Source organism: Nerophis lumbriciformis, linkage group LG08 (genome assembly GCF_033978685.3).
Source record: "Nerophis lumbriciformis linkage group LG08, RoL_Nlum_v2.1, whole genome shotgun sequence".
Classification (NCBI taxonomy): Eukaryota; Metazoa; Chordata; class Actinopteri; order Syngnathiformes; family Syngnathidae; genus Nerophis; species Nerophis lumbriciformis.
In genome coordinates this window covers 34,557,761-34,574,150 of record NC_084555.2, presented here as the reverse complement: position 1 = coordinate 34,574,150, position 16,390 = coordinate 34,557,761, and the positions used below count along the sequence as shown (strand labels likewise).

At 40.5% G+C, this 16,390-nt stretch overlaps 2 protein-coding genes across 2 annotated transcripts in view; one reads left to right on the top strand and one right to left on the bottom strand.

Annotated features, from left to right (window-relative positions):
- The window catches only part of ttll5 (tubulin tyrosine ligase-like family, member 5), a 161,427-nt gene extending 154,821 nt beyond the window's left edge, over positions 1 to 6,606 (top strand). Inside the window, exon 30 of the mRNA XM_061968736.2 lies at positions 2,635 to 6,606. Within this exon, the coding sequence (XP_061824720.2) occupies positions 2,635 to 2,687 (53 nt within the window). The 3' untranslated portion in view covers positions 2,688 to 6,606. The remainder of the gene's footprint in view (positions 1 to 2,634) is intronic.
- Positions 6,607 to 6,749: 143 nt separating this feature from the next.
- tgfb3 (transforming growth factor, beta 3) overlaps positions 6,750 to 16,390 on the bottom strand; it is a 36,940-nt gene continuing 27,299 nt past the window's right edge. The window contains exons 6-7 of the mRNA XM_061968741.2: positions 7,933 to 8,086; positions 6,750 to 7,860 (exon numbers count right to left, since the gene is read on the bottom strand). Of these exons, the coding sequence (XP_061824725.1) occupies positions 7,702 to 7,860; positions 7,933 to 8,086 (313 nt within the window). The 3' untranslated portion in view covers positions 6,750 to 7,701. The remainder of the gene's footprint in view (positions 7,861 to 7,932; positions 8,087 to 16,390) is intronic.

Genomic DNA, 16,390 nt, shown 5'->3' with positions numbered 1-16,390 from the left:
TGCATAGTAGAGCTTTAACTTGCACTTACAGATGTAGCGACCAACTGTATTTAGTGACAGTGGTTTTCTGAAGTGTTCCTGAGCCCATGTGGTGATATCCTTTAGAGATTGATGTCGGTTTTTGATACAGTGCCGTCTGAGGGATTGAAGGTCACGGTCATTCAATGTTGGTTTCCGGCCATGCCGCTTACGTGGAGTGATTTCTCCAGATTCTCTGAACCTTTTGATGATATTATGGACCGTAGATGTTGAAATCCCTAACATTTCTTGCAATTGCACTTTGAGAAACGTTGTTCTTAAACTGTTTGACTATTTGCTCACGCAGTTGTGGACAAAGGGGTGTACCTCGCCCCATCCTTTCTTGCGAAAGACTGAGCATTTTTTGGGAAGCTGTTTTTGTACCCAATCATGGCACCCACCTGTTCCCAATTAGCCTGCACATCTGTAGGATGTTCCAAATAAGTGTTTGATGAGCATTCCTCAACTTTATCAGTATTTATTGCCACCTTTCCCAACTTCTTTGTCACGTGTTGCTGGCATCAAATTCTAAAGTTAATGATTATTTGCAAAAGAAAATATGTTTATCAGTTTGAACATTAAATATGTTGTCTTTGTAGCATATTCAACTGAATATGGGTTGATAATGATTTGCAAATCATTGTATCGGGATCTTTCTGTGTGGAGTTTGCATGTTCTCCCCGTGACTGCGTGGGTTCCCTCCGGGTGCTCCGGCTTCCTCCCACCTCCAAAGACATGTACCTGGGGATAAGTTGATTGGCAACACTAAATTGGCCCTAGTGTGTGGATGTGAGTGTGAATGTTGTCTGTCTATCTGTGTTGGCCCTGCGATGAGGTGGCGACTTGTCCAGGGTGTACCCCGCCTTCCGCCCGATTGTAGCTGAGATAGGCTCCAGCGCCCCCCGCGACCCCAAAGGGAATAATCGGTAGAAAATGGATGGATGGATGTATTCCGTTTATATTTACATCTAACACAATTTCCCAACACATATGGAAACGGGGTTTGTAAATTAACTGCTATTTATTCTAGATTTTAGATTGTGTACTCACATGCCTCTCATTGCACAGTTTGCATTTTGTGCAACTTAATTGTTTAATGACACAATAAATAGAAATACTAACATTATACTAAATTTACAATATTATAGAGGGGTGGCACATACCCCAGGGAAGAAGAATGCATAATATTTTGGTGAAGAACTGGATAAAGGTGTTGTACAGGATTTCATCATCACAGTTTGAGTCACTGTGGCGTCAGAAGAACAGCCCCCACCCAGAATAATAATGGCGGAATGGTGGCGTTTTGCCCTCCACTAAGTGACATGACATTCAAGCCTGAGGCGTATTTCGTCATTTGGCAAACAGCCACGGGGGCCCTCCACATAACAAAAACAACATGGTATTTTGCTATTATTTGTTACAAACTACTATGCAAACTGCATATTCAAGCTGGCGAGCTGCACAATGAGTATCATTGATCCCAACCTTTTTACTGTAATGTGATAGGAATATTACTCAACATTTTATGTAGAGTAAGCCATTTTTTGTTAGCGCAGTTGGACCAGATGTGACGCGCAGCTCTATTATTGTGATGGCCGCAGGTGTGTGACTGGTGGGAAAAAGAGAACGAATGACAATGGGCGTGTCGGAACGAGAGACGTGACTTAGGAGTTCCTGCCTGCCATACACTTGGTTCCAAAATGTACAATTTCTAACGCTTCAATACTTGTGATGAAATGCGTCACTCTCTACGTCACCTTGTGCCAATTGGTGCTGTTGCACGAGCACCTACAGTACATTCGGTGACTGTGAGTAAAAGGGTAGTTTAAATAAAAACTGTTTTCTTCTCGCCTTCCCCTCTTCTCCGCTCCACTTGGGTAAACCTCACCAAATCCAAAAGTCTGTTTTGGAACATCTTCCTGAATCAAGTCGGCACATGCGCAGTGACATGGAATAGTTAATTGCCTGAAAAGGGAGGGGCAGCTCTTAAAACGATCATAACTGATTGATTTTAAGCGCACAAATTAAGACAAACATAAATAAATACTTGTTTTAAATAGAAGACAACTTTATTATACATGTTCATGATACATATGGGGGCCCCCAGGCAACTGCCTATGTTTGCCTAAAGGTAAGTCTGCCCCTGGTTCTAGTTACAGTAAATGTGGTCATTAAAGTACATAACTGATATTTATAGATTATACAGTACAGTGTATAGTTCTCAATATCATATCAAATTATGAATTGTTTAAACTCAGGAACATTTTGATCGCTCTACAAGTTGTGCTGCAACAGCAATCTTTCAGTGGTTTGCAACTCAATAAAACAGCAAAAAATGTGGTTGGACTGTGACAGGTCAGCTAATAACTCCTCTTAGTACTAAAACATTGGACTTTTTGTTGTTGTTGCAAGAAGCAAATAGAAGACGTCATGGACAGAATGATGTAATGGCGTCCATCTAAGGGTCCAATCATATTGATTGCCCTGATGTCATCCCTGTACTGCTCTACGCGTATGTTGTCATGTACTAACAGGCATTATAATCAAGACTGATGAAACCCTCTCACGCAATTTCTGACCATCGTCGACTAAATTGATCACGTGTGGCTTCTGCAGGACTTTCTGTGTACCGCAAGTTGCTTCAGGGCCGGGAGCAGAGTCCCAGATGACAGCAAGGTGACCAGAGGCGCGTCCTGTCACTCTGCTGGCCTGACAGGTGTCTCTGCATGTAACTGGCACAGAGGTGCATTCTGGGTAAGAACAACAGCAGGAAAAAAAACATGCCTATTAAATTGTCTGTCATACCGCCGCGGCCATGGCAGGAGATGATGGCGTGCTAGGCACGGAATTCCCGTCTTTGACGCAGGCTGGGATTTTGTTGTGCAGCCCAAGAGCACGTGGCCTTTTCCAGCCTGCACTGCGGTCTGCGCTCCAACTGTTGCCCTCCTTCATTCTCTCCATGCCACGGAAAGATTTCACAGGCGGATATCTTTCAGCAGATGCCCGGTTGGCATTTAGTATGCTAGCAATTCCGTTGAAGCCAACCTCCAGTGAGAGACATCCCATGAATGGTGAGCATGCAGAGAAGTTCCTGGCATTAGACACGGACTTCCAGTCCAGCACGAAAACAAACAGTTACCAAATCGGACTCTGCGCTCCTCTCTGGCCAAAGGATGCGTTTAATTATAGCAACCTTTCTTTAAATTGTTGATGTTTTTATGGATGAACCCAATTTAATGATTGTGTTATTCTACATTTGCATTGTAAGTCGGCCATGTTGGGCCCCTAGGGCAGCTCAGAACACAGCAAAAGAAGAACCTCAAGTTGGTGTACAATGAAGATAATGGCACACATGTGGACCAGCATCCTCATGGATATCTCACAAAATGAGTACAGCCCTCTTATTTCAGCCACCATGTTGTTACATTGTCTTAAGGCAGTGTTTTTCAACCACTGTGCCGCGGCACACTAGTGTGCCATGAGATACAGTCTGGTGTGCCGTGGGAGATTATCTAATTTCACCTATTTGGGTTAAAAATACTTTTGGCAAACCGGTAATTATTGTCTGCAAATGATGTGTTGTTGTTAAGTGTCGGTGCTGTCTAGAGCTCGGCACCGTGTAATACTCTTCCATATCAGTAGGTGGCAGCAGGTAGCTAATTGCTTTGTAGATGTCGGAAACAGCGAGAGGCAGTGTGGCGGTAAAAAGGTATCTAATGCTTAAACCAAAAATAAACAAAAGGTAAGTGCCCCTAAGAAAAGGCATTGAAGCTTAGGGAAGGCCATGCAGAACGAGACTAAAACTGAACTTGCTGCAAAGTAAACAAAAAAAGAATGCTGGACGACAGCAAAGACTTACTGTGGAGCAAAGACGGCATCCGCAAAGTACATCCGAACATGACATGACAATCAACAATGTCCCCACAAAGAAGGATAAAAACAACTGAAATTTTCTTGATTGCTAAAACAAAGTAGATGCGGGAAATATCGCTCAAAGGAAGACATGAAACTGCTACAGGAAAATACCAAAAAAAAGAGAAAATGCCACCAAAATAGGAGCGCAAGACAAGAACTAAAACACTACACACAGGAAAACCGCAATAAAGTCCAAATAAGTCAGGGTGTGATGTGACAGGTGGTGATAGTACACCTACTTTGAGACAAGAGCTATATTGATGCATGCTTGGTTATGCTTTAAAGTCATATCCAACAATTGCGACGATGACTTTTTACTATCAACTGAGTTTCGTTTTTTACTGATGTCTGCTGGTGGTGTGCCACCGGATTTTTTCAACGCAAAAAATGTGCCTTGGCTCAAAAAAGGTTGAAAAACACTGTCTTAAAGGACAATACTGTAGAAAGGAAATAACTTATAGAGTAGTCCATGTACAGCTTGTATAGCAGTACAGTGGTACCTCAACTTAAGAGTGTTTGAGCTCTCTCTCGGCTAATTCTTATGCTTTAAGCGACCAAGCTTAAATTTGAGTTCAAATCCTCCCCGCCATTAGATGGCATAGCAAACGTCACGGTGAGTGAACACCGTAAGATCTGCTCAAAACATCCGGTCTTACTCGCTCGCATTAGTTTGTAGCTAAATCTTAGTTTTTCCAAGCATGACAATGAAATGAAGGACAGTGCTGAGAGGAAGAAGTGGATTATATTCAATGAATTAAATAATTAAATCATCAAAAACATGGCGAAGCAGTATGAGCGCATCACTGCTCGTCTGCACCATACTGAACCAATAATGTTAAAATAATATCTAAATAGCGGACATTTATCCATGAAAATATGGAAAAGCTGCTGATGGTGTGTTTGACTGAGAAGATACCGTAGAAGTCTGCTCTCCAAGGTAAATACTGTACATACTTTAATTACACTATTTCATAAAACTACTGTAGTTGTTTGTACTACATTGTATAGTATTGTTTTTATACATTTGTTTTGTAAAATATATTTTTGTTTTTATAAGGCATGTTACATGTTAAAATAGTGCTTTTTTGTGGAGGGCGGGGGGAGGAAGTACCAATATAATTGATTTAAATTAATTTCAATATGGGATGGTGATTTGATATACACGCGTTTTAAGAGTGCCATCACGGCACCAATAAAGCTTATAAGTTGAGGTACTTCTGTATTAAATTTACTGTCCTCTGAAAATCAACTCACAGCCATAAATGTCTAAAAAGCTGGCGACACAAGTGAGTACACATCACAAACGTTTAGGTGAGCACATATTGTGACTGCCTTAAACCTCTTGGTCATGTAATTCACCAGCGCCTCACAGATTGTCACTAGAATTGTCTTCCATGATGAAGTGATGAAGCTGGTGGATGTCAGACACCTTTTACCTTCTATTCTTTATTTGAAGAGGGGACACTGGGTTGGGTTCAGGTGTGGACCACCTGCACCTTCCTCAGCAAGGTTTACCAAAAGCATGGAACCATGCTCTGTTTCAGAATGTCAGAGTACATGTTGGAATTCATGTTTTCCCCCATGGAACCACAGCTCCCCAGTGCTGGGCACCACTCATGTAGCCCCAACTTTCTCTATACTGCTATACAAGGTGTACACTGACTAAGGTGTACACTGACTACTTTTAAGTATATCCATGTTTCAATTCTATAGTGCCTTATGAGAAGAATGCTGATATGTGAGGGGTGTACTTCATTTTGTAAGTGCCTAAAGAGTAAACTCGGGGTTTTGTTATTAAAACGTGTTTTGTTGTGCAGCTATAAATTAAGTATGTTTGTGATCCCTTTGAAAGAAATACTTGAATTTTGCGCATGTCAGTTTTAAACCTGCTGGTGATTATTTTTGCACAAATTTTTGGATTGTCTTGTAACATTCACGGTGCACGGCTGTCACGTCCAACGTCATGCCGTGTATTTATTCCAGCGCATGCTTTATTACAAGAATCCAAATCAGTGTTCTACTGCACGAATGCAGTTTAGTTTACCGACAATCCTTGACTGTTTACAATATGGTCACTCCTTTATTGGACTCATTGAGGCTGTAGTAAAATGAGACATGGCAATCATATCCAAATGTACTCTATGGTTCTGGTTGTATGGATTGACTCCATCATAACCTTTACCGTATTTTTCGGACTATAAGTCGCAGTTTTTTTCATAGTTTGGCCGGGCTCCAGTGCGATTTATATGTTTTTTTCCTTCTTTATTATGCATTTTCGGCAGGTGCGACTTATACTCCGGTGCGACTTATACTCCGAAAAATACGGTAATTTGGGGCTGTCAAAGTTAACACGTGTGATTAATCACATAAATAATATTGCATTAATCATGTATTAACACAGATTAATCAAGCAATTTGTTTTTCCCACAAATCCACGGATGGTTACCTGAAAGTTGTTATACATGTCATGTGATCAGGTCAATGCATTAGTCGGAGCAAAGATGAGTGAGGAGTCTCCGACTGGGGTGCTTGCTGGATCATTTTGTTTCAAAATACACTCAGACAGGACTTTGGATACAACTGTTTGATTAAATAAATGTAGTGCATTCAAGTAAAAATATTTTTAAAATGTTACTGTATGACATTCTGACAATAAAATTGCATTTGTGTCAAAATATTGGGGTCTTTCCAAGTAATTTACTGTTATTAACCACGATTAATCGAAATTCAAGTGTTATTAATCTCTTTGTTTTGAAATAATTGTCGAAGTGCTCAATAATGTGGCATAGATAAAAACATTCCCAACACTACTAAAGAAGTCTACCCAACTGTCATTTTAATTAAAAAAAGGTGTGTTTCCAGGAGTAATAAGAACATAATTTACAGTTTGTGATCTAAGTTAGTGTTCACGTGGTGACATCCACACTCTCATTCAAGATGGCCATACATTAGTCATTGTGTAAATTGGATTGGATTGTCTTGAAGAAATTGTGGCGTTTACTACTTGTTGACTTGAGGTGAAGCTACATTCACTCTTTGGCACAGCATTATTCTGCTCTTTGTGACACCAGCATGGAAACAGGAGTTTGGAACATTCAGAGGCAGAATCTTCCAGTCCATGAAAAATAATATTAAAATAACACAAAGACAATTCATGTATTAATTGCTAGCCAATCAAGGAAATGCAGTCCAATGCCCATCCCGCGCTCTCACACAACAGACAGGCGTTACTTTCAAGTGAAATAATCCTTGTTGCAATGCAGAGGTATCAGCATCCCCGTTGAACTACGACTTGGAGTAGGTTGGTTTCCAGCATTTGTATCATATTTTTTGTTCAACAGCATTTAATCCTAAATACACAGTGTAGCACAGCATTGCTTTCCAGCTCGGACATCCAAACGCGTCCTTTGTGTCGTGTCATGCTGAGTTCAGGCTTTCTTTTCAGTCGTTTTTTTTTTTTTTTCAACGTTCTTTTGGACTGCGATGTTTCTACGTCCTTAAGAATGCAGTGGTCATTCCAAGACAAGTTTTGTTCTGTTCTCCTTTTGATCAAAACAGGATGAGAATGTAGAAAATGCTGGAATATGAAATAGGAACGTAAGAAAGATGGTTAAAGAAGGGTCATGGAGAGGTCTGATGGGTTTGACGGCATCATCAGTCTTGACGTGGTCTGTGAGATGGAGCTGGGTCGCATGAGGCTGAAGAAGGAGCTCTTCAAAGCTCTTGGAGCCGCTCCTGAGTAGTGCAGGACGTGTCTTCGTGCTCCTCCTAGCTGCACTTGCAGGACTTGACAACCATGTTGGACAGCTGCTCCACTTTAGGCGAGCGGCCCACGTAGTAGAGGATGGTGAGGGGCTCCAGGTCCTGGGGGACGCAGCAGGGCGAGGCCGACGCCTCCGGGTTCAAGGTGTTGTACAGACTCAGCAGCTTTGAGTGGAGCGAACAGAAGGAGGATCAGAAAAGGTTGATGATGTGAACTGGGGCTGGGGTTTGCCTCACCGTGCTGTGGGTGGTGTCAGCGCTGCGTAGGTAAGGACAAGGACCCGAGCAGAAGTTGGCGTAGTAACCCTCGGGCTGATGGATCCACCTCCAGCCCAAATCCTGGCGGAAATTGATATAAAGTGGCCGCACACAGCAGTTCTCCTCGTAGTTGCTGCGGACGAAGAAGAGAGAGGAGATTTCAACACATCACCCGTTTCCTCCCTGATGCTCACAAATTCCACTCTGAGGTGTGCCCTTATTTTCCCTCTCAGCCCAGGTGTCTGTCAGCCCCCCGCAGGAAGTGTGGACATGCTTGGCACGCCAAAGTGCATGGCGAGCATTTTCTCGCGACTGGGACAGATCCCGACTTGTATAGTGTCATCCTCATCTTGCTAGGAAACACATCTACTTCCTGTCCTTGTCTTCCTGTCTGCCACCCCAACATAACAAGACAGCGAACATGTCATCACGTGCTTTGTCCAGTAGGGCGTGCTATCCATCTATCTATCTATCTATCTATCTATCTATCTATCTATCTATCTATCTATCTATCTATCTATCTATCTATCTATCTATCTATCTATCTACCCATCTACCTACCTGCCTACCTACGCTTTCCCCACAACCCGGAAGGAAGACAAAGTATAGGAAGTGAAGGTGTGTCGTCAGCGCTGGAGAGCCACCGATCACAGCGTCTTGTGCCAGGTAAACATGACACAACGACTGCGTTTTGTTCAGAGAACACACAGAAGCTAATGCAAATTACAATAGAAGAAATAAACAAAATAAAGAGATGGGTTGACAAAAACTCAGTGAAACAAAAATAATGCAATTCGGTAACAGCAGAAGAGTAGTAAATAGATGGGAAAATGATCTGAAAATCTCATAAAAAAAACATACAATATAAAGTGGCAAGACATACGTCAATAATGAATAAGGAAAAATATGTTCTGGGCCAAAAATCACTCCATATTCTCTACTGCTCACCAGTGTTACCATATTTGACTTATTGTGCAGAAATATAGGGAAAGAACTACAAAAGTACACTCATTGACTTAGCATATTACAAAAAAGGAAGATCAGTTATAATAATACGTAATGAGTGATTACAAATACATTGGAGGCAGCCACCACAGTTGACATACTCCACACAATTTCTCAGTGATTGTTGGTCCAAAGTTATTGAATATTTTGGCAAAATGAGGGTAATAAATTATTTTTTTGGTCGTTCTGTATATTTTTTGTACGTTTATTGTGAATGCGTGTTAGAGAGCCTGCTGGTCACAAAACACTGCAGGAATGTAGCAGCAGAGTGCGTCAAATACGGCCGCAAAAATATACTTTCACAAAATAACAGCATGTTTTATTGTAAGTTTATGAGCTGGAGTATGTTTAGAACCATGTATAGACAAATTATTTTGGTTTATTTTGTTAGAAAACCTAATGTCAAAACAACAGCAATTGCATGCACCTCGGGCACAGCTGCACACGTCCTTGGTAGCAAAGATGGCGTCTGTTGTTTAGTTGGCCATACTCTCTTTATGTCAAGACTTGGACTGTGGCGTGGTTTGTTTTCCCGAGATGCATAAGAATTGGACCGGACAAGGCATGATTTAATAATAGATTATAAAAAGTATAAACAAGAGGCGCGCACAAGGTGGGGAACAAACTTGGCTAATAAAACAAAACTCGCACAAAGGCAGAACTATGGAAAAAAACAAAAAACAAAAAGGCGCTCACAGCGGAGGTACAAAACAGTGGCTTGAATAAACAAAAAACTTACGTGGCAAGAAAAGAGCAGCATGAACTATGACCTGGACAGAGTAAGCAGCGTGTCAAGAGTGCAGAGCATGAATGTGATGTCGCCAGGCCGACCAACAGAAAATGAAAAGCTTAAATAACACAGACATGATTAACAACAGGTGCATGAGTCCAAATGAGTACAGGTGCGTGAGTCGTGAGGACAGGTGAACTGATTGGTAGTCATGGAAACAAAACAGGGAGTGAAAAAACAGAAACTGACAGAGTGCACAAACCAAACAGAACATAGCCAAATTAAACATGATCACCAAGACATGACACTTTATACACACGACTTGACTAGTGGTCCATGTACCACAGTTTGGGAATCACTGCTCTAATATGTTGGACAAGTCCAGAGTTACAGTGTCTCCGTACAAAAAGTGCACAATAGAGACACACAGATGTATAGAAACACAGCAGACAAACACACAAAACGCAGTAAGGAAAGTCGCTATTGGCTGTCCTAAAAGTTGCCACGAGTCGCTAGTAGACGTCATCGCACCATTTGCACAACTGATTGCAATGGACGTTTTCGGAGAGAAGAAAAACATTGTAGGAAATATAAACATGTATTTAAAAAATGCGAAGTATGACTAGAACTGAAAATGAACGTTCGTCTGTTGATTCTTTGTTTTCTTCATTTTTCAATCAACTTGGATGAAAAGACTGGAGGGTCGTGACATTCACAAACAAACTGAATATATTGACTGGCTCATTAACATCCATCCATCCATTTTCTACCGCTTGTCCCTTACGGGGTCGCGGGGGTGCTGGAGCCTATCTCAGCTGCATTCGGGCGGAAGGCGGGGTACACCCTGGACAAGTCGCCACCTCATCACAGGGCCAACACAGATAGACAGACAACATTCACACTCACATTCACACACTAGGGCCAATTTAGTATGAACGATGAAATTAGGCTGTTAGAGGAATTTATTTTTAGAAGAAACATTTACATCTCGCCAGGCCCGGCCCTAACCAATCTGGCGCCCTAGGCAAGATTTTAGGTGGCGCCCCCCCACATCGTCAGTGAAGTGTACATACTCACAAGAAACCGAATAGCTTTATGTCTTTGACCTTTTTTTTTTACTTACAACTACACTTAATATATAAAGGGGTGGACAAGTGACTATTACCTGCAGGGCAAACATTAGCTAACCAGAAGTAAGTGTAAACAAAAAACACCTGCTTAAAAGATCTAATACAAATGTCCCTGAGGAATGTAAGGTGGGAGTACTGTAATTACCTAACGTTACATTATTATTTTCCATAACAATTTAGCCCACTCCACAATATTAACCCGACGTTAAAACAGAACTAGCTATTTATTGATTAGCAATTGCCGAATCATGTAACATTAGCTTAATGCTAAAAAGCCAGGTTACTATCACATTCTGTAACAGATAAATAATTTCATGTAGGCTAACGTTACCTACCTGCTACCTCTGTCTTTTCTCGTTTCTACTCCTCTTCTTTTCTCTTTTTTCTTCCTTGGGCACCTGACAGTTTTGGCCGTTTTGACATCTTGTGTTGAATTTTTTGATGTGGTGACATCCAAAAAGAGTCATGATACGGGAAGGGAGGGGGCGCACCGTGCGCGGGAGGGGGGCAGCGGGGTCGTAATGTTGTAACAAATAATATTTCTATTAAATAGGCTTTACTTTGCATTTTAATTAACGTGGGATTATTTTTTGTATTTAGAAATAATAGTACAAACTTTTTTTTTCTTTTTTTTTTTCTCCAACATTTGTGGCACTGGCGTGGCGCCCCCTGATGGACGGCGCCCTTAGCATTTGCCTATACGGCCTATGCCACGGGCCGGCCCTGCATCTCGCTGTGTATACCAAAGTGGACACGGCGGCAGTTTTGCACATGCACATTTCATTTGCAGTCTTGACGCAAAGGGTTGTGGTTCTCCTCTCTGCTCCTACTGCAGCTGGGACTGCTGCGCGGGTCTACTGACGGAATTTTTGCTTTTGACAAAAAAAGAGGCTAAGTTGGATAGTTGCCATATTTAGCGAGAAAGTGGCCAAGCAACACTGACAAAATGATTCCCAGTAGGGCTTGGCTTGCAGTAAGCGAAGACAAGTAGGTCACTTGGCTCCAAAAAAGCATATGGTACTATTTGTGTGTTACTGTAAGTAAACAGATATAACAAATAAATGTGTACATATTTTACAACTAGAAGTAAAAAGTACTTACAGATAGGATCAAACGATTAACCGGTTTCACTATTAAAATGTCACAATTATTTAATCGCAAAGGCTCCATTATACCGCGTGTTTCAGTCCTCCTCACACGCTATATTATGTCAGCATCATGCCAGCATTGAAAAAATGTGAGTCTTCTGCATAAGGACATGAACTCTTTTACATACCCCGTTTCCATATGAGTTGGGAAATTGTGTTAGATGTAAATATGAACGGAATACAATGATTTGCAAATCATTTTCAACCCATATTTAGTTGAATATGCTACAAAGACAACATATTTGATGTTCAATCTGATAAACATTTTTTTTTTTTGCAAATAATCATTAACTTTAGAATTTGATGCCAGCAACACGTGACAAAGAAGTTGGGAAATGTGGCAATAAATACTGATAAAGTTGAGGAATGCTCATCAAACACTTATTTGGAACATCCCACAGGTGAACAGGCAAATTGGGAACAGGTGGGTGCCATGATTGGGTATAAAAGTAGATTCCATGAAATGCTCAGTCATTCACAAACAAGGATGGGGCGAGGGTCACCACTTTGTCAACAAATGCGTTAGCAAATTGTTGAACAGTTTAAGAAAAACCTTTCTCAACCAGCTATTGCAAGGAATTTAGGGATTTCACCATCTACGGTCCGTAATATCAAAGGGTTCGGAGAATCTGGAGAAATCACTGCACGTAAGCAGCTAAGCCCGTGACCTTCGATCCCTCAGGCTGTACTGCATCAACAAGCGACATCAGTGTGTAAAGGATATCACCACATGGACTCAGGAACACTTCAGAAACCCACTGTCAGTAACTACAGTTGGTCGCTACATCTGTATGTTCAAGTTAAAACTCTCCTATGCAAGGCGAAAACCGTTTATCAACAACACCCAGAAACGCCGTCGGCTTCGCTGGGCCTGAGCTCATCTAAGATGGACTGATACAAAGTGGAAAAGTGTTCTGTGGTCTGACGAGTCTACATTTCAAATTGTTTTTGGAAACTGTGGACGTCGTGTCCTCCGGACCAAAGAGGAAAAGAACCATCCGGATTGTTATAGGCGCAAAGTTGAAAAGCCAGCATCTGTGATGGTATGGGGGTGTATTAGTGGCCAAGACATGGGTAACTTACACATTTGTGAAGGCAACATTAATGCTGAAAGGTACATACAGGTTTTGGAGCAACATATGTTGCCATCCAAGCAACGTTACCATGGACGTCCCTGCTTATTTCAGCAAGACAATGCCAAGCCACGTGTTACATCAACGTGGCTTCATAGTAAAAGAGTGCGGGTACTAGACTGGCCTGCCTGTAGTCCAGACCTGTCTCCCATTGAAAATGTGTGGCGCATTATGAAGCCTAAAATACCACAACGGAGACCCCGGACTGTTGAACAACTTAAGCTGTACATCGAGCAAGAATGGGAAAGAATTCCACCTGAGAAGCTTAAAAAATGTGTCTCCTCAGTTCCCTATCGTTTACTAAGTGTTGTTAAAAGGAAAGGTGATGTAACACAGTGGTGAACATGCCCTTTCCCAACTACTTTGGCACGTGTTGCAGCCATGAAATTCTAAGTTAATTATTATTTGCAAAAAATAAATAAAGTTTATGAGTTTGAACATCAAATATCTTGTCTTTGTAGTGCATTCAATTGAATATGGGTTGAAAAGGATTTGCAAATCATTGTATTCTGTTTATATTTACATCCAACCCAATTTCCCAACTCATATGGAAACGGGGTTTGTACACACCACAATGAGATCCTCAACCTAATTAAGTGGTGTGATTTTAAATGTGGCAAAAACAGATGATGAGATTATTTTTGACCCAAGGCAAGTGACTGCACACGAGCCAGCGGCCATTAAACACCAGACTATCACTCAGATGACAAGATGTAAACATCTAGGGGTCCATGTTGATAACCTGCTTAGCTGGAAATCGCATATTGATAACTTCTGCGACAGAGACTATATTTTTGAGACAACTGAGGCTGTATGGTGTTAGCAATCACATCATGCTAATTTTCTACAAAGCTAATTTAGAGAACCTGATCAGATACGGAATTACAGCAATGTTTGGCAACCTATTTGTACAAGTGAAAAAACGATTGGCTGACATGCGCAAAACAGCAATGAAGATAATTGGTATGGAACAATATGAGTCCATAGATCATGTGTATAGCCAGTCAGTTATGACACGAGCAACAAACATCTCCTCAGATTCCACTCCCCTACAGCCCTGAGAATAGGAACTTCTCCCATCAGGAAGAAGACACCATGCCAAAGTGCCAAATAAACCGTCTCAAATGATCATTTGTTCCAGCTTCTGTCAAGCTGTTGAACAATGCGATCGAGCAATGTGCACTGAAGACAAGCCCTTTAACGCCGAGCACTTTTCTGCCACTTTGTATTGTCTAATGTTTTCGTACGTCCCTCTAAGTCCCTGTGTTGCCATTTAATATGATATATTTCCTGTTTTTAACCCAGCTTTATTAATGTTTGTTTTAGTGTCTGTCTATTTATGTTAAGCCTTATCAAGCAATAATGTAACACAATGCCCAAGACAAATTTCCTTAACGGGACAATAACAATTACCCTGATCCTAAGACATTATGGCCCAGCTATACGCGCCAAAGTAAAAGTAAGACATAATAACCGAGTTTAAATGATGTTAATGGAAAGTTACTTGATGAAGAATTGAGATAAATATAAACAGGTCACTTAAAACCAGTGGTTTAGCATTGAGTCATTTCAGTGTAAACAAACAGCAACAGGAATTCCCTCAGTGACCATTTAACATTGCTTCTTTCTGTCTGTGTTGAATAAACTACAGGCATTGTAATTTAATATAGCAAGACATAACATCAGGAGCTTGTAGAATAACAGCACTATACCATGGGATCTAATTTTTTGCATTACTGTTATTAACACAGCATAAAGTCGATTATTAAAAATGAATAACTAGGCATGGATGACAGTTGATAACAATAACACTTGAGTAAATTACTCACATGAGTAACATTTTCCCTTAGGGGATCAATAAAGTTAATGTTACTCTTACAATAATAATACAATTATTAATTAATTTAATCATTTATTATTGATAATACTTATTATTTAGTACTGTTATTATATGGTTATCATTTGATTCGTTATTTTCAAAAATAATAAATAAGACAATCAAAATCTCTAACTAATGTCTGTTAATTTTTTTGTTGTGGAATTTATGAATGCACAAAATGTGTGATACTCGTGAAACCGTGGTTATTAGATTATAATCCCACAGTCAAAATCTATAATGGTTGCATCCCTACTTACGAATAAAATGGCGTTCACGCTGTCAATCACAGCTGTCTCACCGCAAATGTGTATGTCTGCCACACGCACAAATGAGACAACATGGTTTCTATATTGCTGTTTAACCAGTCAGTGAATTGTTGTTCTCAAACACTGCTTATGTAAAAATAAAAATAACAATAATGTGTGTGTGGGCGTAGCTTACCTGGAAGAGGGCAGGTTATATTGCTTGAAACGCCCTCTCTGCAGCCTACTAACCGCTGCAGACAGCAGGTTTAAAGGGGAACTGCACTTTTTTTTTTTTATTTTGCCTTTCGTTATGAAATACATGACGATGGATGTATTTTTTTAATGCATTCTAAATTGTAAATACATGTATATAAAGGTCTACTCACAATGGAGCCAATGGAAGGTCCTCTACTCCGCCCATAAAATCCAATAAAAAAACATCCAAATAGCGCCAATAATACTCAATTTACATTTCATGACTTGAATATTAACCAAGTATTGTGATATTGTTATTATAAGCGCTAATGCAGACAAACTATTTCTAGCCGCGACGTGATCACCAGCTTGTGTGCCAATTTTTACATTGAGTGGTAAACTGTTACCTTGCTTTTTCCTTCTGGAAGGTTTTGTAGATCATAACTAATGCCTCTCACCTGGATAGTAGGAGGATGAGAACGTATTCCGACAAGTTAGTACACTTTGACGGACAATTTAGACCCGGGAATGGCGCGAACAACACGAAAAGACGCTTGGTTTTACCCTCCTTTTTTTCCGGAATAATTATGAGTCATTCTTCATCTAAATAGGAATATATGAACATTCTAGCAGTCGGCATTAGCAGACATTGTACAGTAAGTGATGTTTTATTATGTTTGGTGGCACTCATGGAGTCTGCAGTGAGTAATAATCAGTGATATAAAAAAAAAGCGAACGTTGTGATGCGTTTTTTAAATGAATGCACCGCGTATGCTTAAAATGGTCAAAATACGTAAATATTAGATGTTTTTATAAATGTGCCTGTTACTACATTACATATATACTTACAGCATGTTTATAAAACTTCAATGGAGGTGTTTGCATGTTTTTTTAAGGGCTTTATAAGCAGAATAGAGCGACTCCAATAGGCTCCATTGTAAGCGGACTTTTGATCGCATTTGTTTACTAGTT